At 37.6% G+C, this 23,310-nt stretch overlaps 1 protein-coding gene across 1 annotated transcript; it reads left to right on the top strand.

Moving 5' to 3' along the window:
• The first annotated feature begins 2,853 nt into the window (after nucleotides 1–2,853).
• On the top strand, nucleotides 2,854–23,263 carry LOC110798090 (uncharacterized). The gene is made up of 13 exons (XM_022003231.2): nucleotides 2,854–3,326; nucleotides 4,057–5,323; nucleotides 13,744–13,968; nucleotides 14,057–14,280; nucleotides 19,686–19,760; nucleotides 20,361–20,432; nucleotides 20,513–20,611; nucleotides 21,226–21,297; nucleotides 21,384–21,498; nucleotides 21,699–21,767; nucleotides 21,903–22,221; nucleotides 22,311–22,386; nucleotides 22,557–23,263. The coding sequence occupies exons 1-13, from the start codon at nucleotides 3,180–3,182 to the stop codon at nucleotides 22,959–22,961; spliced, it is 3,165 nt and encodes a 1,054-aa protein (XP_021858923.1). The 5' UTR covers nucleotides 2,854–3,179; the 3' UTR covers nucleotides 22,962–23,263.
• Nucleotides 23,264–23,310: the final 47 nt, after the last annotated feature.

Below are 23,310 nucleotides of genomic sequence, written 5' to 3'. Positions count from 1 at the left end.
GGAGGGGTCATAATTAGGGGGTGGGGTGGTGGAGATTATGGTTGATAACAGAGTTTGGTTAGCGGCGTTGATAGTGGCGGCGGTGGTGTGAGTAAATGTTGTTTGGTTCTGGAGAATTGCGGCGTAGGATAGGTTAGGTTTTGGTGGGTTGGGTTTGGTTAAGGTTGGTTTAGCTTGGGTGTGGCTGGTGGTGTTGTTGATGACCGTTGAGAACTTCACTGGCTGGACGACGGTCTCCGTGGTGGGATCCGGTGGTTGGGGGGGGGGGTTCTCTCTCTCTCTCTCTCTCTCTCTCTCGCTCTCTCTCTCTCTAACATTTTTTTATTGCTCTAACTTTTTCACTAATAAATCACATTTACATTAGCTAAAATTAAAATAACTCCAAAATCAGAAATAATATGTTGTTCTTCAAACTTCGATTTCGTTATTTGACTCTTCTTCTTCTTCACGTTCCTCTGCCAAAGCATTGTTTTCCATACAATCGTTGAGAACGTCCTCCACTGTTGCATCTTGAATATCAGGTTCAACTGAAACTTGAATGTTTTTGTGTTGATTGAATAACACTTCGAATTAGGTTTTCCATCTTACAATTGTTCGAGAATTCAATTGATCTCTCGCGATTTCGATCTCTCTCGTCTAGGATTTTTTTCTCTCTCCTCTGGTTGCGTTTTTCTGTTTTTTCTCTCTCCTGTGGTTGCATTTTTCTTTTTTTCCTCTCTCCTCTGGTTGCGTTTTTCTTTTTTTTCCTCTCTCCTCTGGTTGCACTTTCTTTTGCGTGAAATTTTGTGTCAGTGTTTGGGGGAGTCAGCGTTGTTGGGGAGTCAGCCTATTTCGCACGTGTGAAGTGTTGGTGCACATTAATATTAATGTGCACCTGTTACACACAAGACCTTTTGAAAAAATAAAAATAGAAAGATGAAAAGAAGAAGATAGTGAGAAGTGATGTGGAAGAAAGAGAATATGATGTGTCAAAAGTAGAAAAGGAGAGAGTGTAGAAGACTCCAATAATCCTGCCTTAAATGAGGTAGGATTAGGGCTGTCAAATCTCAACCCGAACCGTTGAACCCGCTGGGTTAATCCGATTCGTTAAGGACCCGAACCGTTAATAACCCGTTAGTTGGAACCCGAAAACTAACTGAACCGATACATTCAACCCGAACCGTCTCAAAAATATTAAACCGATTAAGACCCGATACCCGATAACAAACCGTCATGCGTCAACCCGGAACCGTTTCTACCCGAACCGAATGGAACCGAAAACCGTTAATGACCCGATTTATTTCAACCCGAACCGTTTCAACCCGGGGAAAACCCGTTCACAACCCGAACTGTTTCTATCTGAACCGTTTCAACCCGGACCGTTTACAACCCAAACTGTTTCAACCCGAACTGTTTACAACACGAACCGTTTACAACCCGTAACCCGTTTACACCCCGTTTAATTCAAACCGTTCATAACCCGCCTCAAAAATAAGTTTTTACATGAAATGTTTTCCATCAAACCAAACAAAGCCGAAATGCTAAGATATCAAATGATATAATTCGTAAGTAATTGTACTTCTTAAACCTTTATAAACCAAAGATATAATTCAATGTGCGTTGTTCAACCGAGTATTCGAACTGTTGTTTATCAACCGACTAAGTAACTAAACATGTTATCAATTAACATATTGTTCTTTATTAGATGTATTTCCAATATAACTATATTACTGTTTAGTTATAGTCTTGTAGAATTGAATGTGCACTATTTTATTGACTCGTATTCAACTGACTAATCGTCTAATCGATCATTAAACTAAATTGATCTTCAATACGTTATAAGCTTGTAACCTAAGAACTAATCGAAAAACTATGCTATTTTAATTGAATCGACTTAATTCATTAACAATTAAACTTGTTTGTCTCGTTTCGTTTATGAACATGTTAGTCTCGTTGTTGTTTAAACCAATATATATGAATATATGACAAACTTGTATTTACAAACTTTACAAATTCATTACGTATTAATTCATCATTATCGATTATTAATTACTACGTTATTAGTATTTAGTTCATCAATACATGTTTCGTAATAATCTGGCATGGTGGGGGAGGGCATAGATGATTTTGATTCCATTTGAATCATTTGATTGGTAAATATTACATGACATAATAAAAGACATTGACTGACTTTTCTTAATTAAGTTTATGAAATTAATTGGATAGTGAACATTACTACATTAGTTGTTCGTCAAAAAAGAAAATAACATTAGTTATAAATCACGTAATCAAATTATATGACCTCTTTTACCTGTCACTTTGCTTTAATAATGTAGATATTATAGTATAAACGTATTGAAAATTGTGATTTTAGTAATAACTCGACATTGTTTGTAATTTATATCCGAATTGATCTGACTAAACATGAACCCAACCCGATATGAACCCGACCCGATTACAATCTGGCTAAACCCGTTAACAAACCAAACCGAATTGACCCGACCCTACTACAAACCGACCCGATCTGACCCGACCCGGTATGAACCCGACCCGATATGAACCCGAACCGATATGAACCCGGCTTAACCTGTTTATGATCCGACCAAATATGAACCGACCCGATATGAATCCGACCCGATACGAACCCGACCCGTTATGAATCCGACCCGATACGAACTCGACCTGTTATGAACCCGAACCGTTAATTTTTCAACCCGACTCGACGCAAACCGATAGCAAAATAAACTGGTTTTAACCCGAACCGATAAATTCGAATCGAAACCGAGCCGATGATCCGATTTGACACCCTAGGCAGGATGGTAGTGACTCAAATGTATTAAAATTGAAAAATACATACTGTAATGTTTTACGGAGTAACGGGCAACATGTAATAAAAATCACAGGTACGGCAAACGCATGAACTGATCTGGAAAATGGAAAATGGAAAATGGAAAATGCAAAATGCCGAATCTGCCAACACCTTCTTCTTAGCTGTGCACTTTTTCTTCATCTTCCTCAACTCTTCACTCTTTCTTTCTCCTTCTCTCTGATCTGACATTCTGACCCCTCCAAATTTCCCAACTTCTTTTGCTGGGTGAAAAATGTTCAAGAATTAATCCCTAAATTAACGAAACTTCCCGAAGTATTTTTTACTTGAGCAATTGGTTGAAATCGATTCTGGGTTCGAAAGCATTTGAAAAATGGCGGGTCAGAATCAAGGAGTAAATATGGATCAATTTGAGGCGTTTTTTAAGAGGGCAGATTTGGATCATGATGGTCGGATTAGTGGTGCCGAAGCCGTCGCTTTTTTTCAAGGATCTGGCTTGAATAAACAAGTTCTTGCCCAGGTTTTGCCCCTTTTCACTACTACCTTTTTCAGGCTTTATATTGTATATTTGATAAGATGTAATTACTAGGGCATTTCTGTGAATTGGGATTGTTTGTTCATAATGTGAATTGCTGAATTTTTGTTGTTTTACTAAAGGTTCCGAGTTATTATTCAAAATTGGGCTCTTAATTGTTTTTAGAATTTGATTAAAATGGGTAAGATTGTGATTTTGGGTACTATGAAGTGTAGACATTACATTAATCTTATAATTTTATGCTAAATGTTGAAAATTCGTAATTATTAAATTATTTTTATATCCTAGTCGAAATATATTACCTGGGAATGAAAAGATGTTTTACGATTTGTTGGCTGAATAAAAGGAATTACTCAATTTTGCTGGTTTGTTGTGCTCTTTCTATAGGCAGTTGTAGTAGTTAAAATAACTAGTTATCCAAGAAATGTTAAGATGGTTATCCATGATTGAACGTCGAAAGTCAAGACCCGTTAGTGAGATCAATAGTTTCTAGTCTTCAAGAGATCATAATTTCAGAGAAAATTTGTACCGGAGTAGGTATTTTCATTAATTATAATAGGACTTTCGTGCTGGACATAATAATGTGGTCATAATGTAATCAAGTTGGTCTTCGTCCTGTATTGATATGGAGGTTGGAAAGTTCACTCTGTCATGCTCTTAACAATTGCCTACTGAAATAGCTACTACTGATATGTTTCCGTTCTACTGGTTGTAGATATGGATGCATGCCGATCAGAATCGTGGTGGTTTCCTTGGTCGTCAAGAGTTTTTTAATGCTCTCAAACTGGTAACCGTTGCACAGAGTAAGCGAGAATTGACCCCAGATATTGTCAGGTCAGCATTGCATGGACCAGCTGCATCTAGGATCCCTCCCCCACAAATAAATCTTCCACCTGCTCCTACACCTCAGTCATCTTCCGTGTCTAGTTCACCTGCAATGCAGATGGGTTCTGGGATGCCTTCTGCGTCACAAAATCTTGGTTATAGAGGACCTTTACCTCCTAACCAGAACATGCAGCAGCAATATTTCCCATCTCCAGGGAACCAGTTCATGAGGCCCGCTCAAGGCCTTCCTTCTAGTTCTGCTTCACTTCCTATTCAAAGTGGTCACGGTCTTCCTAATTCAGGTGTCTCACCAACTGGGGTTCCAAACTCTGGCTTGTCAATTCCTGGTCGTCCAAGCCTAGGCATGTCGAATCCTGGTTTTCCAAGCTCTGGCATGTCGAATCCTGGTTTTCCAAGCCCCGGCATGTCGAGTTCTGGTTTTCCAGGATCAGGTTTGTCGGCTCCTGGTGTCCCAAGTTCTGGAATGTCTCCATCTGTTGTTCCAAATTCAGGAATATCAACTCCTGGTCATCCAAACACTAGTGTCTCAGCCAATTGGATGGGTGGAAACATGAGTGGGGTTCCATATGGACACATGTCTCAGGTTCCTAATAAGGGGACTACTCCATCAACACCACAAACTATGCCAGTGACCTCTCAAACTGCAAACAACAGTTTTAATGCAACTGCTGCTTCTCCTTCCAATCCAGTTTCTGGAGGTGACCCTTTTGCTGCCTTTTCAATGAGCAAACCAGGTGCTTCTCCAGCAACATCTTCGGCTATAGTTCCTGTATCTATTTCACCTCCAGCATCCTCTATGACGACTTCATCAGCAATTGTTCCGGTAGCCTCTGCAACTCAGCCTCCATTAAGATCAAGTTCTCTTGATTCATTACAGAGCGCCTTTGTGAAGCAACCTGTGGGTGGTCAGCCACAAGCTTTCTCAAACCCGTCTCAGTCTTTATCTCAAGTCAGTTTCTCTGGTGTTTCACCCGGTAAGTCTACATTAGAACAATCCCAGCCACCATGGCCAAAGATGACTACTCCTGGTATTCAGAAATATACCAAAGTATTCATGGAGGTTGACACTGATCGAGATGGAAAAATCACCGGTGAACAAGCACGTAACCTGTTTCTGAGCTGGAGACTACCAAGAGGTAGGATGCTATTTCACTTCTTCTTGGAAGAAATTTCCAAATTTAAGTTGTTCTTGTTTCTGTATGTTGTGATGGTGGCTTTCTGGACAGTGAGTTCTTATGATGTGAGCCTGTGAAAATTTATTTGCCAAAGCATTTTTATACTTATGTGAAAAAAGGTTCCAGTGTAGTAATAGGTTTCAACATCCTTGGATTTTCTCTCTCACCATTTTTTCTTATGTGTTCCTCATCTGAATAATTAGTTCTTGCATCGTGAATTTAGGGTCTGACTGTTTTCATGGCATTATCCTTGTTTACCTCCTTTTATCCGGTTGTGTTTTTGCTACATTCTTTCTTCCTGTTATGAATGGCTGTCAATTGTGACATTTGATGAAGAAATTTAGATCTAGGGTTTGGATCAAACATCTATAGATTCACTAATTGATAGATAAATCAATGACATACTTCCTCCGTTTTTAGTTGCAAGCTTGCAAACTTGTTTTGGGCACATGATTTAGGAGAAATAGTTAATAGAAATTAAGTGTCAAATTAACCCATGTGGTTAAGGAAAAAGGAAGAGAGATAAAGCGGGTAACATAATTAGCACTCCCATTACACCTTTGAACAACCACCGAGGTACCATCAGTCCATCGCCACCTCACCTTCTGACCACCTTCACCAAAATTGGATCATCTTTCCTACCCAACCAGGCACTAAATATTCCACAAATCCCACCACCACCAAGTCCAAACCTACACGGCCACACCGCAACAATAACCGACAAATAAAACCCCAACGCATATAGGTACTTAAAACCCCTATTATCCACCGGCCCACAATAGCCCCAACCACCAAATTAAACCATTTCATGATTGGGTGAGTGAGAAAGGAGATTAATAGGAGAGAGAAAGGTGATCGACGGAAAGGAGAGAGAAAGAGGAGATCAGGAAAGACAATAGATTCAAGGAGTTTGTGTTCCATTATTTGTTGTTGTTGTTGTTGTTGTTGTTGTTGTTGTTGTTGTTGTTGTTATTGTTCATTGTCGTCGAAGGAAGTGGAAAGGTTGCTCTGATGATGGAAGAGAGAGATTATTGGAATTAGAATTGGGAATTTGAGGTAGTGGAGGAGAGGGGTCAAGTAGAGAGGTGATGGAGGTGGGTTACTAGAATTTAATGAGATGATGACGATGAAATAGGGGATAGTGGGTAACTTGTAAGCGATGGTATAATTATTACTTTGTGGAGTTAAATAATTGTAGTTAGTTAATTTAACATTTAGTTATAAGGGCATTTTAGGAATATCATCACTTAAAAGTTACTAAGAATGGAAAGGTTGCCCAGCCAAAGAAGGAAAACATTGCATCTAAAAAATAAACGGTGGAAGGAAATGATAATTTTGCAAATCTGGCTCTCACCTTTGCCTTGGAATATTTTTTTTCCTACTGTACAAAGCTAAGCTACATCGAAGTGTGGAACACCGTTATTTCATGTTGCTAAGGAATTCAACATCTCCTGTAATCACTCACAAATCACAATATTTCTTAGCATCAAGTTGAACCATAAGATGTATTTTGAATTTGACCCCTTATTTTTGAACCGAGTCCCTGTATCTTGGATTATTTTTACGGATTATTTTTACACCAAGGATTGGATACTTTAATCTACCCCCTTGTTCGGTATGTATCCCCAAGTTCCACCAACATTGGTGCGGAATCTTCTGTTAAAAGTTGAGTTCCCAAGTTGTTTAAAGTAACTGGAGACCAAAATAGTATCTCATTATGGGAATTAAATGCACTACAATATGATCCCCCCTTCAGAATTCCAAATCGTTGGAAGAGGATCATGTCATGACTTTGCTGGATGTGCTTTACAGAATTAATGTTGATCTAAAAACTGATGTAGTTGTGGTCTCATTGAATAAATGTAGTGATACTTTTGTGTTGGTTTTTATTTTTAATTTTTTTATATGCTTTTTTGTTCTTTTAACATTCACAAAGAGTTGGAAATACTAAACTTCAAAATATTCTTGTAAAAATATGTAGGCTCTCCGTAGTTCCATTCTTTTACTTCCATTCTTTTACTGAGGCAACCACGAAGGAAATAATTCCTACAAAAGTTCCTATCAGGTGCAGTATTTCTGAGCATGAGGAAGAATTAGACAGTTGCTTTTTAATTCTTTGTCCTCCCAATTGTATTTCTTGAAGTTCTTCAAAACCAAATGTAAACCATAAAAATTAAAACCTGCAAAATAAATTAAAGAGGCAAGTACCTTATTGGTTTGATTTTGTCAAAAAGTACGTTGAATTAAAAAGTTGTGTTAAAAACGGGACCTTTGGCCAAATTCTGGCCAAACGGTCAACATTCCGTCCATTGACTTCACTTTCCCTCCAAAAAAATGTGTGTGTAACACACTTGATCAAGCAAATAGATGCACCCCTAATTATGTTATAAGAATAGGCAGTAACACACCAAAAATCTCATATCCAAAAGTGCCATTTGTGTGTTTTGGTGGCAAATACTTTGAATTTGGTTCTTATACAATTGCGCATGTGCACATGCGCTATTTTCCCACATAATTTTTGCCAACTGTCGGTGTCAATGGACGAAATGTGGACTTTTTAGCCCGAATGTTGGCCAAAGGTCCTATTTTAATACAAAATTTTAATTTTAGGTACTTTTTGACAAAAGCAAACTAATAAGGTAGTAGTTCACAAATTGACCTAAAAACAAGGTACCTTTTGACAATTTTTCCTATTTGTATTGGTGTTTTTGGGATTACAATTCTCGTAACTCTCTTGATTCCTCTCTTCTAGAGTTTAGGGTTTGATATCTGTTTGTAATGCTGAGGTCCGATGGGGTCTTTGTGACTTATTCCTTCTGAACCTATTTAAACCCTAGGGCTAGATCTCCATTATATAGAAGAATTAAGAGTCCTACTAGCTTTAGATTCCCGAAATCTTTTAAATATTATCACGTTTATTTGTGATATTATCTTTTTATTGAAATGTAATTGGCACCATGAATTCACAAAATTTCGGTGTTTACGCCAACCTTGTTGGAAAGCAGTAAAGTGTTTTATTTTTATTTTAAAAGGAAGCCCACTTGCGGTAAACGTTAAGTGGATAAAATTTAGGAATAAGTACGTAGTTTCTTTAATAAGTAAAAAACTCAACTCACTTGATGGTAAAGAGTGAAGTATTTAGTACTCGTATTACAAAGTACTGGAATTATTATAGTCTCAATTTCAAAGTCCCCAATCCAATAAAAAAGAAGTCTCCATGTGTATGCTTTACTAATTTCAGCATTCCTTATGAATTTGTAAAATACCCATTAAGTACTCGTATTACAAAGTACTGGAATTATTATAGTCTCTGTTCCGGTATTGGAATCAGGTGGTGTGGTCGGGCTCCAAGATCTTGAGCGTGGAGTGAGTTCCTGCAAAGTGAACCCCGAGCCCGGGGGAGGTTCCCCGGAACATTAGTATCCATTAGATAATATAGAGAGAGAAAGTAGAGAGTAGAGAATGAGAGTGGAGACCTCCCTTTACCTTCCCCCATAAACCAGTATTTATAGACCAATTTATGTTACATGGTTTGGGCCTTTAGTCTATGGGCCTTGGGACCCTTAATTGGGCTCAAGGGAGTATGTTACCTTGTACTTAGATTAGCCCACGGGAGTATCCCGTACAGTCTCAATTTCAAAGTCCCCAATCCAATGAAAAAGAAGTCTCCATGTGTATGCTTTACTAATTTCAGCATTCCTTATGAATTTGTAAAATACCCATTAAAAAAGGGTATTGCTAAAGGTAGAAAATAATTTCTTTATGCAAAATATGAAATGACAAAACTGCCCTAAAAAAGAAAGGTAAAAACAAACTCTTAACTTCCAACCCGTTTGATTTTACGGATAATCCATCATTTCTTACTTTCCATAGTCAGTGGTCGCCCATTTGCATTTGATGATAATTGCCAATATAACCCGCCATTGTTATATTTCATTCAAAGCTAATCAACTGATTTTGTTAACTTGCCTTCATTTAATCATTTTCCCTAATCAAGATTAAACAGTTTATTTTTGGTCTGAATCTAATATGGTTTCTGATTGATGTTTCTGAAAAAGAAATTCATTGTACTTCTTGGTTTCTATTAATGATTCTTTCTCCGGAAAAATTCATAGAAAGTTATAAATAGCTGTAATTTGTAAATATGGAAGCATGGAGAGTAAGCAGGTATGACTTTAGAAAGGTGCAGATTTACATGTGAGGATATAGAGAGGAGGGAGTATACGGAATAGGGCTTTTATTTTTTATTTTTAATAAGGGTAATATGGACCTTTTCTATTTTGCATAAAGAATTTTTTTTCTGCATTTAGAAACTATGTTAAAAAATTGACGAGGAAAAAATAATGGCAACAACTACATGGTATTTGACATACAGAATGTATACCAACATTTCACTTTTGAAAGAATTTCACTTTAATTTTTATTGTTATTTGAAATATGTAGGTTAACCTTCAGTGATGCTCGTGTCTTGTGTGCTCTCCCCTGTTCTTTACTGAAGTCATAATCTGTAGCAGTGTTACCTGGTTCGCCCCTAACCCCCGCGAACCGCGAACCGGTTCGCCTGTACCGATTCGCGGTTTGCCGACCATCCAATTCGCGATTTTTCACGAACCAAACCAAAATCCTAGTTTAACGATTTAAGGTCCGGGAAGGCGATAGAAGATAAAATATGTTGGGGCTTTTGTTTGAGAAGTACATACGCGTTGATTGTGATCGTCAATTGTTGTTTTTTTGTTATTCTTTCTTCTTGTTGAATCTAAGCACCATGGGAGAGACTGAAACTCTAGATGTCGATGGTGAAGAATGTAGATGATGGATTATACTTTTTGTTTTTATTTTTTTACTTTGTTTTGCACTTTTTGTTTTATTATAATACTTTTTGTCTTATTATTATACCTTTTGTCATGGCTGTGTATTGCACATGGGTCATCAATGATTTTATTAAGTTTCTTTTTGCCAATTAACTTCTGCCTTTTTCAGTTTTCACGCGACTTTGCTAAGGATTGTGTAATTAGACACAATGAATTTTCCTTATCAACTTTAATACTATTATTATTTTCAATCGCATATTACACTTCGTACTTTAAAATGTAACTAAAAAAAAAATCCATACTTCTTTCGCGAACCTAAAATCAGCTACCTGCGAACCGCGAACCCGAACCCGTACCCCGTACCGAAACGAACCACGAACCAGGTAACTCTGATCTGTAGTATGTCACATTCTCCATTTCCACAATGTAGCCCTCCCTGTAGTAGAAACAATGCACTGTCTTCATTACACGTTTTTTTTTGGCGATTCTTGCTTTTAGATCAGGCTTTTTCAAAGGCTGACAACTGTTTTGTTTTGTTACTATGACTCGATATGTATGTTATACTTTGTATTTATTCTTCTGAATTACGTGGTTAAGAATCTGAATTATAATTTGGATGAGGGGGAGACTGGAGAGTGAAGGAAATTAAATTAAAAGGGAGAAATGAGCTACATTCTAAGAGACCAATCAACCTTAGCTTTTCTCATTCAATCACTTGAAATTAGTAAGAATAAGTAGGAGAGAAGCAAAGAGTTAAAAAGAGGAAAAACATAAGTGATTTGGGAATTAGGGTAAGATATGAATTTATTAAGCAATAGTTAAAGTGATAATCACCTAATACAAGCTAACCAACATTTGAGAGGTTGACACTCTCGGAGCTACGAATTACAAATCATTTGTCAATGAACATTACAGTAAGTGTCCGATTCTTCTCCACTATTTGTTACACCCTTCGACCTTCGTCCATATTTTAGCTCTAACTTGAATCTTCCAAACAATCTCTTTATTGATTTCCTTTTATACCTTTGTAACCGTTTATGTAACAACCTTCTAGGTCATTTACTGCTTTACCCTTCACTACTCTCTTACTTTGAGCATTGGTGGCTTAATTTGATTCTTTGCACAATGCACAGTTAAAACACATCATTGTTGCTGTCTTTCAATCACTATCTGGATAAAGTATATCTGGTGGCATGGTAGTAGGTAGTAGCTACTTGTTAGAGTGCCATCTTCCAATCATTTTCTATCCCCTGCCGAATCTTAAAGTAAAACCATTCCCATGCTTTGCATGATTTCCAGTCCAATTGCAATAAACACCCAACTTGCTGGTTTATTAAACTTATTTGAAGTGAACGTTCTCCCCCCTTTAATGTTGAGGTACTGTATTTTATTGATGTGTCATCTCTAGTAAATTGATAGCTAATTTTATATACATCGAAAGTATGTGTAAGCCTGTAAGGTACACCGTATATGGTTTAGGGTAATGAAGTATATCGAGTTCACTAACATGAAAACAAAGAGAATGAAATTGAGATGTCATACACAATAATTACGCGACCTATATATATATTGTAATAAGAATAAGAATATTGTTCTTTCTAAGTTGCCTTTAATTGCGACGATGATTTACAGGGTAGAATGAGTAATTTTTATTGCTAGCTTTCAGATATAAGATTAAGTTTGATGTTTGTTTTTAGAGTCTGAATTGTGTTATGCAAAAAATCCGGAAAACCCGAAACCAAACCCGAAAACCAAAAAATCCAAAACCAAACCCGAAAACTGAAAACCCGAGCTGAAAATCCGGTTACCGAACCAAAAGTTTAGGTTTAAGGTGTTGCACTTTTTTGATTTATTTTTGATAGTTGATAAAACATTGAAGGTTAACATCCATTTTATACGAAAACTTGTTTATTATATATTTAGTTTTAGTTTAGTAAAAGAAAAGAGCAAACTAAACATAACTAAAACAACAAACCACAAACTAACACTAAACTACTAAAAAAAAGCATTCCTTATATAGTTTATAATTTATATAGCTAAGTTCGTACTAAATCAACCTACTTCTTACAACTGTACTACTCTGATCTTCAAAAATAAAAGGTTTTTATGACATTGATGTTGATCTTCCCGTTGTGAGATGTACATCTAATCGATCTAATTGCTTGAATTGATAATAACATGTTCTTTGCTTTTGAGTAATTCATAATGACCATATTAGCTATTACCCGAACCGAACCAAATACTCAGGGTAACCGGTTCACGGTTTAACCTATTTTATGGATTCAATATTCCGGTTCACGGTTTAATATGCCTTTTTGCACATATGCATATTACCTGTACGTATCACAGAATTTGCATCAGGGTCCAAAACACACTCATCTTCCAGAGAGAGTTGTGTGCAAGGACTTGGCACATTTTGATATTAAAAAATAAAAAAAAGTGAAGCATTGTAGCAGCTCAAAATTCAGAACTGAATGTTTATCTAGACTTCCAGACCATTTCATATGTGTTGTCAGGTGCTGACTATTGCCCTAAGTCTCGCACGCTGCCTACTATTATCAAACTTTGAGCTAAGCTAAGTGATGCAAAGCTAAGTGATCATACTAACTAGTCAAGGCACTTCAAACTTTGAGCTAAGCTAAGTGATGCAAAGAAAGCTAAGTGTGGAAAATATAAAGGCACAAAGTGAGTAAGCTTGTAAAGAATGCTTTGTATTGCTTGAGAGAGTTTTACAAGTGTTTGGTTGCTATGTACTAATGAATGAGGAATGAACCAGTAAATACAAGGAGGATTCTAGAAATCTCTATACAAATCTGTATAAGGGAGTTTAGGCACTTCCATCATTCTATGCTAGAACCTTCTAGGAAAAACTAAACTAGAATGCCCAAGAGCACTCTAGAATCTTCCGGAAGCATCACCGAGAACCTTGCTGCACTATCGGGGATTTCTGGGTCTCAAAGCCCAATTCTTCCCTGACCATTGTCTTCGTTGGGCCAAAGTATGCTGGACTCCCATGTTTCAGCCCAACCAAAGCCCTATAAGCCTACCAAACAGCCCATTATTATGTCACTGTAAGTTGGGTTGTTCACTGTTAATTTTTGCCTTATCATGCTGCCTCGGCGCCCAGCAACCATGCACAGCGATGCCCCTGCGTGCCTGGTGGGGTACTTTAGGGATGGTCTGTAACATTGTGTTCCAAAACTTTCTTGAGTGTCTTTCCCTTGATAATGGGCAGAAGGTGCTGGGTGCACTCATCAGCATCGCACAAGGGACAGATGGGATCCTTTGTCTATCTGTATAAGGTGGCAAGTTTACCAAAAAGAGCAACTGAAGGACTATATGCTGTGTGCTGGATTTTGTATTCAGTGTCAGTGCAAAACATGCTCTAGAGGAAGTTAGAAAATGCATGCATCTTGTTAGGTTTGTATTTCACTGGCATGATTCATTGATTTATATAACAGCATATTACTCCCTCATGTTTTCTTGTCTCGTTTCTATTATTTTAGAAACAAGCATTCTTTTGATCTTATTTATATTCTGCTTATTGAATGATCCAATTTTATTTTTCAGAGGTTTTAAAGCAGGTGTGGGACTTAGCTGACCAGGATAATGACAGCATGCTATCTTTGAGGGAGTTCTGCATAGCCCTATATTTGATGGAGCGGTATAGAGAAGGCCGTCCTCTTCCATCTTCACTTCCCAATAACATTATGTTTGATGAAGCTCTGATGCGGGTGCCAGGTCTTCCAAATTCATCGCATGGTAATGCAGCCTTGGGAGCAACATCTGGTACTGGTATGGGTAACACACTACTTCTTTGACCGTCTGTTCTTTTCTTCTTTTTGTTGAATTTTTTTCAGTGGTCCTTTTATTTGGAACTTAGGTTACAGGCCAGTTCTGGGAAGCCTTGCTTCTTCACCTGTGGTGCCTGCAGCTGGTTTAAGGCCAGTCATGCAGCCATCTCCTCAGCCTGACATGACCGGACAATTCCAGCAGCCAAAGTCAAGAGCACCTGTATTGGATAATTCCCAAGTAAACCATTTCCGTGACGGTGAGAAGAATATTCTACAACCAAATGCTCCAGAAACAAATTATGCGGAAAACAAGGTATTTGCTTTGACCATGCAAATTACGTGGGTGATACTTGGCGTTTGTTGGTTTTATAGATAAAGTACGTGCTTTCTTGATTTTGTATAGCTGAAGACTGGAGTCAAGTATTAGGTTCTTAGTGATTCTTGACGTTTATTGATAAAGTGCATTATGGTAGCCCGAGGGCATTTTTTGGGGGTCCTCTCTTTAGCGCACGACTCCGTGAGTGACCCCCCTATGTGTCTTTCTACCATATCTCTTCATTACTTAGAAAAAGGACCCTTCACCTTCAAATTACATGGCAATAAAATTCGTTAGTAGCTATAGTTCTTTTGAGTGCATCTTCACGCACTCATGACCTCACAAGCAGCTTTTTTGGAGTTCCCCATTTCATGTAGCAATAAATGCAAGTGCTAACGCATATTCTCTTTTTAAGACAGTTTGTAGGACCTTCAGGATTCGTGCTCTAGGTTTGCTTTGAAGTTAGAGATTTATGTCTTAGATTTGCTTTGAAATGAGAGATCCTCTTATATGGGTGTCATTTTCTGTGATGGAAGAAACAGAAACAGGGGGCAGGGCTTAGTGACGGTCAACAGTCTTTTCTTTTTTCTTTTGAGGAATTTTTGGCCCTTGCTGGACCTCGGGGAGGTTTAATATATCTTGGAATTTGAGTGAAGAGGAGGCACCTCTTGGTTTAGTGCAAACATGCATAAGCCGGATTCTTTTGCGATTTTCGTCGTATCTTAGACATCCTCATTTGTTCAACATGTAGGCATGTCATAATTAGTGGGAGGCTGGGAATTAATGTATAAATTTCTTCTAGACGGGACTAAGGTTTCTAATTGACGTGGATCTTGGTGTGTTTGAACTTGGGATCTAACTAGCTTCACTCGTTTGTTTTAGCCTGAATGGCTTCAACTCACCACAAACTCAGGCTTTGAGGATGGAGATGGAATGAATTAGTTTCACACACTAACTAATCTAACCTCTCTTAAATTAGGTTTCACTCTCCTAATCTAAGGATTTTATGCTTAACTTCATTCGTCAAACACAAGATCAAATCTGGAAATACGTTCCAAACTTTAAAAGCATAAAAGCAACTCCCTCCGTCTCTTTTTGTTCTTTACGTTTGCTATTTTGCACGCGTATTAACGAATAATTAATGTGCATTGAGATTCCTCTATTTTTTTTATATAAACGAGGAAAATTACGTTTATTTATAATGTTTTCACTTTTATCAAAACTCTGATATTGAGAAAATGAGAAAAATTTACAGTCCCAATGGAAAAGTGGGAGAGATTAAATGACCCAATGAATTTAACTGGTTAAAATAAATCATTGGACACAAATTTTGATAGAATATTAAAGCATTTAGGTGATAATATAAAAGGAAATGTAAAGAACATTTTGGGACACCCAAAAACGAAAACGTAAAGAATAAAAAGAGACGGAGGGAGTAATTTTAAACAAAAACTTCTCTACTTTATTAGTAAACGACTATGCCTTTAAATATTCACATAAGCCACAACTAAAAGTCGTAATGACCCTAGGGATAACCTAAAAACAATCAGAATTAACACAAGATAAGAATTAAGAAAAACGGATCCTAAACTGAGTTGGAATCGGTTTGGCTAAAAACAAATCCTACCTGATTACAATTCCAAAAACAATTAAACTCTATCTAAGCTAGGATATGGAGAATCCTACTAGGAGTAGAATCCAACTCAAGAAGCCGTCCACTTTGGCATCCCATGCATGCAACCCCATGCATGGTCACACATCACCAATTTTCCTGCCTCCTAGTGAACTACGATTTAGTTTGCCTATGCCAAATTGCTTGAATACTCGAATACTCGAAGTTTGGAACTCGTACAGTGTTGAATTGGATTCTTCAAATCACGGGGCTTCCGTTGGCATGTGAAGGGAGAATCATTTTGTCTAATTCAATTGCGAGGAGAGGAGATGATGAAGTTTTTACTAGGGTTTGAGCAGCTGCCTTATCTTCCTATAGAAGTTGTTCTACACTTACTAAGGTGTCAAATATTGGGGCTTTACTTGATGAGGGCTTGGAGAACCGGGAGGTACGGTTGGCCGGCAATATGGAAAAGATATTGTGGGCCCTCCGCGGTTTCATGAAATAGGGATCTTATTCCCGATTCAACATTACATCAACAACAGTAAAGCTTTACTCTCAAAATGATTTGGGGTCAGCTAACATGAACAGCCGTAAGGAACCGTTGGCGAAACATGAGCAACAAAAGTAAAGGTGGTTATGTTATAGAGGATAAACAAGCAACATTCAGAAACGGAAGGTGAGGGTAAGGAGACACGAAAAACAGGTAACAAGAAAACAAAGGTCAATTTAAAGAAAATCACAAAGATGTTAATAAACAATTGCTAAAGGGAGAGAAGTTTGCAAAGGAAACAGAAGTCCCGTTGAGTCACGATTCATACATTACTGGGATCAATTTCGATTTCATTGGCTATTTCTTTTGTGGTGTTTAATAACACTTCAAAACCCACTTCCCAATTAAATCACCCTCCCCATTTTATACTAGTATTTTAAAAAGTTATCAATTATTCATGCAATAAGTCAATCATACGAAAAAATAAATTAACAAAATTTTAAGTGAACTAAAATTTTGTCAATTTTATGTTATTTTTTAGTTAACCCGTTGCAAATAAGCATACATATTAAGGAAATTGGATTAAGAAGTCAAAAGACAAAATAACCCCTGCCACCTACCCTTCTCCTTCCCCCAAATTAACAGACCCAAGTAGCCGTGTCACCACCGCCTAATTTAAAAAACAAAGCCCCCAAAAGATAAGGTAGATTAAGCACTGATTGACGAGATCGAATCATCCTCCATTTTCAATGACATATGCAGAAATTGGTATGTCCTCATGTGCTCATTATTTGGCCACACCAGGACGTTTGTTCTCATTGGTAAAACCCAAAGTCGGTGGCCGGAGAGAGAAAGAGAGATGGAAAGGGCAATTGAGGAGAAAATCAGTTGGAAACGAGGGAGGAGAGAGAAACCACCGTGCACAAGCAAATACACCACAAATCTAGAAAAGGAAGACTACGAGTTAGCATCGTCAATTGAGGAGAGAGGAGTCTTGCGACAATGAACACCATCCCAACCACGAGCGTAACCACCATAAATCGACGGAGTGCTCCGTGGATGAGCAGAGGAAGGAGGAGGAAGATGGTAGTGATTCGAGGAGAGAGAGGGAGATAGGCGGTGGTGGTGGCCATGAAGAGGATCAGATAGGATGATTACTTCTGTTGGTGGAGGTGCCTTCCACGGAAAGGAAAGAAGACTAGGAGGTAGCTACTAGCTAGGAACAAGCGGAGAAAGGGGAGGGAGTAAAATTATAGAATTGAAATACGAAGTAAATTTTGGGTGAGTAATGTCTTCAAGTAAGGGTTATTGGGTAAAGCAAGAATTTATATTATACTTCCTCCATTTTTTTATTATTGCACCATCTACATTGGGCACAAGAATTAAGAAAGGTGGTAAAAGGTGAGAGATTGACAAAAATACCCATGTGATTGTAGGTAAAGAACAAGTGGGGTTTGGTCCCCACCATCCATATAAGGATAAAAATGACATTTCATGTAGGTAAACTTACTAAAAAAAGGAAATGGTGCAATTAATATGCAACTTCCGAAAAAGGAAAATGGTGCAATAATAAAAAAAATGGAGGAAGTAAAAATTTGCCAAAAACGGAAATGGGTCAAGTAAAAGACAAACTTCCTAGGAAGGAATACAAGACAAGTAAAAAAGAACGGAGAAGTATAACATAATAAAAACTTCACAAATCTAATACTTATACTTCCTCTATCCCAATTTAATTGTCACAATTTCCATTTATGCCCATCTCGATTTTATTGTCACATTTCCTTTTATAGCATGGGCCCACTAATATTTTATTACCTCTCTCCTCCCACTACCAAAAGTTATGGACCCATATTCTCTCTCATTTAATTAAAAAACTCATCCACTATCTCTTATCACATCCACTTTTTCTATTAAAATATACGAAAAACAACTTTTCGCATAAAACTCCGTGAAAACCTTATTGCGAAATTAATTGGGACGGAGGGAGTATAACTTAGACAATGAGCTTAGTGTTTTGAAGTCTTGGGTTTGAGAAACAAAAAATACTTTTATCACCGGGGCCTATAAGAATCTTGCCTTTCCTCGAGCCATCAATGAAAGTGAAGTTTGGTACCATTTGACCTTACTTTAATTTGTCAATTAACTGGGAAAAGTTAATGTCCAAGTCATAGCTTTCCTGAATCAAAGTACTCAGATTTGAGTAGTCCAAGACAGAAATAGCAATCATCAACATTTCAGAACCAGAAGCTCTTGATTAGAGCATCTGCCACAAAGTTTCTGTACCACTCTTGAAATCCCATCAGCTTAGATAGCCAAAATTGCTGAAACGGGGTTGATATTTTGTGCTGCAACAACCATTTAAGGCCTTCTTGATCAGTTTTTGTTGTGAACTTCTGGCTTGAAAAAGGTACTGCTCCTGTTTTTGTACTGCAATTACCACAGCTAATAACTCCTCCCATAAACTGCTAGTCTTTGCCATTTAGGACCCAAAAGCTAGCTCAAGGGTAGGAGCCGATGATATTACATAAAGCCCACATCAGCCTCCCGTACGACCGCTGTGGGACTGAAGTCTCATACCTTGCAATATACCGTAACACAAAGCTGTTAGTATGAATGTTATGCTTTTTTTTCCTGTGCAATTATGTTCATCATTTTATAAAGGGACACACCTTTTAAGAAATTTGAGTAGTACACTGTACGTGCTACAACTGATGCAATAGCTTTTACATGTTGATTATGTCAAGGATGCATGAAATGTAGGTAGAACATGGTGTACATGGTTGAAGAAGTTTCCACTTCATAAAGAATTCGAACCTTTCTGGTGACATTATAACAAAGAAAAGGACTCTCGGTAGTCGAGGGAAATTTTTTGAGATTGAGATGCTAGTAGATATTTTGCACTCAGAGTTTGATTATTGTAGTGCACGGGATGCTAATTCCTACATCACATTGTCCCCTAACTTCACATGCTCAAATGTCTCCAGCTTTATACATAGTAGTATTTCTTACGTTTGCGATTTGGATAACATCTTTGAAATCGAGTGCTTGCTTGATGGCCTTGATCTCAATTTCGAGACAGGAAAACTACTACTTGTCTAGCCACTGTATGTACTTTACTCTAAAATGGTTCAAGTTTTCATCCTCCTACTTGTATAATCACATTGGTTGCTTACACAAACCTTTAGAACACTGCTTATATTGTTTTAATTATTGATATTGTTTTTGTTTCCCTGTTTCAACAAAGATTTGACAATTTTCACCAAAATCTCTATAACTTCCTTTACATATGAATTGAAGGTTGAAAAGGCGGAGAAAGTATATCTAGATTCCAGGGAAAAGCTTGAGTTCTACCGTACAAAAATGCAGGAACTTGTAAGTAGCTTCTTCTGAATTACCACTTTTGCAAACAATTTCACGGTTTTCTATTGGCTTAGCTGACTGAACTTTCATCTTCTCTTATATGGGTTGTTGGCTATGTTACTCAGACTCGATTACGAGTGTCGGATACGGGTACGTGTCCAAGTGTCCGACACGTCTAAATTGTGGAAATTTTCCTTAATTTTAGACCAAAATGAAGTGTCGGAGTATCCATACCCATGTCCAAGTGTCGAGGATCCGACACGGGTACTTGAGGTAAAACGAAGAGTCCGAGTAACATAGGTTGTTGGTACATTCTTTCTTTTAAGAGGACTTTGGTAATTGTATATACCCTATGCTAAACAAAACAAATCTGAGTAAACGTTCACCTGGATTATATTATCTTAATCCTATAGCGGTTTATTATCTGTGTTCTATATCCATTCTTTTTGTTTTCTAAGCAGTTAGAATGCTGCTAGTTCTGTTTCTGATGTATAGTTTCGTTGAACTGGGCGGGGGACTTTCGATATGTCCACAATATGCTCAAGTGGCACTTGTATCTCCACAATTTTTTTTATATCTTTTTTATAAACGTCAATCTTGGTTGTTTTCTAGGTTCTGTACAAAAGTCGATGTGATAACCGACTGAATGAGATCATCGAGAGGGCATCTGCAGACAAGCGTGAGGTATATCATGTATCCAGGGAATCCCATATTACATTGCACTATTATTCAACGTGCATGTATCTAACAGAATGATTTCTCAGGCGGATTTACTTGGAAAGAAATATGAAGAAAAGTATAAGCAAGTTGCAGAAATAGCCTCCAAGCTAACTATTGAAGAGGCTAATTTCCGAGAATCTCAGGTAATACCATCTTGAAATTGACATATTTTTGACAACTTTCCCGCATATGGAAATGCTTATTATTATAACGTGCGCAAGACTGGTAGTCGATGACTTTTTGTGAATCCGTTAATTGCAATCCTCGGCAGCCCTTAACTTGAGTTCCTTATTGTTGTGTGGTTGAGGTCTCGTCATGTGTAAATTTATTCAATCTACCAAATTTATATTTCTTCTTGGAAATATATCCATGTTTGTGTTGTACCTTTTCCCTCTCTATCTTGTGCTCGAGTGTACTCTGACTATTCCATGGCATGGCACCATATTTTTACTGATTTCTATACTATGCCATTTCTGCAATTCCTTTATTTCTTGTCCCCCACCTCTTCCTTAGAGAGTATTTTTTTTCCTCTTCTATTATTGCACCTTTCTTTTCTCAAAAATCTAAAATATTCCTATATCTGAATATTTTACCTGATTTACATTATCAATTTACTGCTACTGTGTTTTGAGTCCACTTGTTGCCTTGACAGCTTTTTTTTAGGATTATACGATAAGTTTGTAGTGACAAAAGAATTGGTTAGTCACTTAGTCTTCAAGGTTAAGTTATTTTCTTTTCCAAACTTGATTCTGTTTAGGGGCGAAAAGCAGAGTTACAGCAAGCAATTATTAACATGGAACAAGGTGGAAGTGTGGACGGTATTCTTCAGGTAAACTTTAACATTTAGGTAATGATAATTAACGCATGCTTGGCTTTCAATTCTTGACTTGTATCCTTGAGTTTCTCTTTTTATAGGTCCGCGCTGATAGGATACAGTCAGATTTTGAGGATCTCCTAAAAGCTTTGTCTGAACGCTGCAAAAAACATGGAATAGAGGTTAAGTCAGCAGCATTGATTGAGCTTCCTAAAGGTAGTTCAAGAATCTCTTGATCTTGCTTCTCTATTAACCTTATTATTTTCATATTTCACTAGTCACATGACTGACACCTTATGTATTTTTCTAAATTATATCCTGTAATGGGGAACTGTTTGGTGCTCGTTTAGTTGTTTATAGTCTGATAATGCTGTTGAACCTAGCTGCGAACTGACCTTGACGTTATGTATCTTAAGGTTGGCAACCTGGAATTCAAGAAGAAGCTTCTGTCTGGGATGAAGAATGGGACAAGTTCGAAGATGAAGGTATGTGCAGTTGTGATTCTTGCTCACCTTTTGTTCTTCAACTTTGCTTATTTCTAGAGAGCTTCACATCTCTCCCCTCCTGGACGAAGAGAAAGGGAGAAAGTTGGTGTTTAATCATTTTGATTATTTCTCCAGGACTCCAAATTGACAAGGAGGTCGGAACGGACACACAAAATGTCAGGGCTTCTCCGAGATCCACATTATTCGAGAATGGAACATACTCTCATGATGATGAATATAGCATTGATTCCTCATCAAATGTGGATGCCAAGTCAGAGAAGCAATACAGTAAAGGTGAACAGTCTCTTTATAGTGAGTCCGCACACGGCCACAGTGAAGATGATTCTGCAAGAAGCCCACATGGAAGCCCAGCACATCGAGCCACACCGGAAAGCCCATCACAAGATTTTTCAGATATTTTTGCTCAGAGTGAAGCAGATACAGATTTCAATCGGTATACTATACTCAATTGCCTTGGTTGTTTTCTTATCTGACACGGTTTCATTTGGGTCCTAATTTTAATTTCTCCTTTGTCCTTCACAGAAGCTTTGAGGACCAGGGTTGGGGCAATTTCGATGGTACTGATGATGCAGATTCAGTTTGGGGATTTAGTTCCAAGGTAGGCCAGTTGCATCAGTTGAGATCCCTGTGTAATTTACAACAAGAATTTGTAGACTAATTGAGAAATTTAATCATAAACCACTACTATATTAGGAAAGATGATCCTAATTCTGGATCAAGTATGTTTCTATCTATCTATTGATTTGATATGATTTTCCACCGTTGCAGGAGCAGCATGGGGATCGCCTGTTTGAATCTGGTGGCTTTGGTTTAAGTCCTCGAACAGATTCACCGCAAGGGGGAAGCAGTTACAATAAAAGAAGCCCATTTGCTGATTCCGTGCCAGGAACACCATCGTTCTCTAAGTCTCCAAGATACAGCAGCGAGACTGGGGACAACTTGTTTGATAATTATTCAAGGTTTGATTCCTTCAATATGAATGAAAGCAGCCGGTTTTCTCCACCACGTGAAAATCTTACAAGGTTTGACTCCATAAGCAGCAACAGGAGTGGTTTTGGTGGTCATAATCGAGGATTTAATTCATTTGATGATGCAGATCCATTCGGGTCTTCTGGACCTTTTAAGGTCTCTGAAACACCCAAGAAAGCTTCAGATAATTGGAGTTCATTCTAGATAAGATCAACTCCCATCTTCAATTGGCTGGGCAAAGTCATATATAATTATAGCAGCCATTTTTTGTGTGTTTGTATAGTAAAGAGCTCTAGTTGGTGTTGTAAATTCGTCAGTATTTGTGCCTTTGTAATGTTTTGTAGACTCATCAACATTTTTTCTCCTGAACTTTGTGCATTATTTTTTATTTGTGAATCGACAGCACCCTTCTATGTCAAGGGTTGAGAGTATAGGATAGTAAAAGAAACTCGATGAAACTGTGGTCCATAAAATTTACATTGTATTTGATAAAAATATTTGTTTGAGTTGTGTAGGTTGAATATTACTCCGTAGTTTCTTGGCAATCTATCCC

The sequence above is a fragment of the Spinacia oleracea genome, chromosome 5 (assembly GCF_020520425.1).
Source record: "Spinacia oleracea cultivar Varoflay chromosome 5, BTI_SOV_V1, whole genome shotgun sequence".
Classification (NCBI taxonomy): Eukaryota; Viridiplantae; Streptophyta; class Magnoliopsida; order Caryophyllales; family Amaranthaceae; genus Spinacia; species Spinacia oleracea.
This window is presented reverse-complemented; position numbering and strand designations above follow the sequence as displayed.

What these genes read in the sequence shown, in the direction of transcription:
- LOC110798090 (XM_022003231.2), top strand. Translation starts at nt 3,180, where the DNA reads ATGGCGGGTCAGAATCAAGGAGTAAATATGGATCAATTTGAGGCGTTT. An exon ending in GGGAGCAACATCTGGTACTG is followed by an intron (nt 13,969 to 14,056) that starts GTATGGGTAACA and finishes TTTGGAACTTAG; the next exon opens with GTTACAGGCCAGTTCTGGGA. An exon ending in TTTGGGGATTTAGTTCCAAG is followed by an intron (nt 22,387 to 22,556) that starts GTAGGCCAGTTG and finishes CCACCGTTGCAG; the next exon opens with GAGCAGCATGGGGATCGCCT.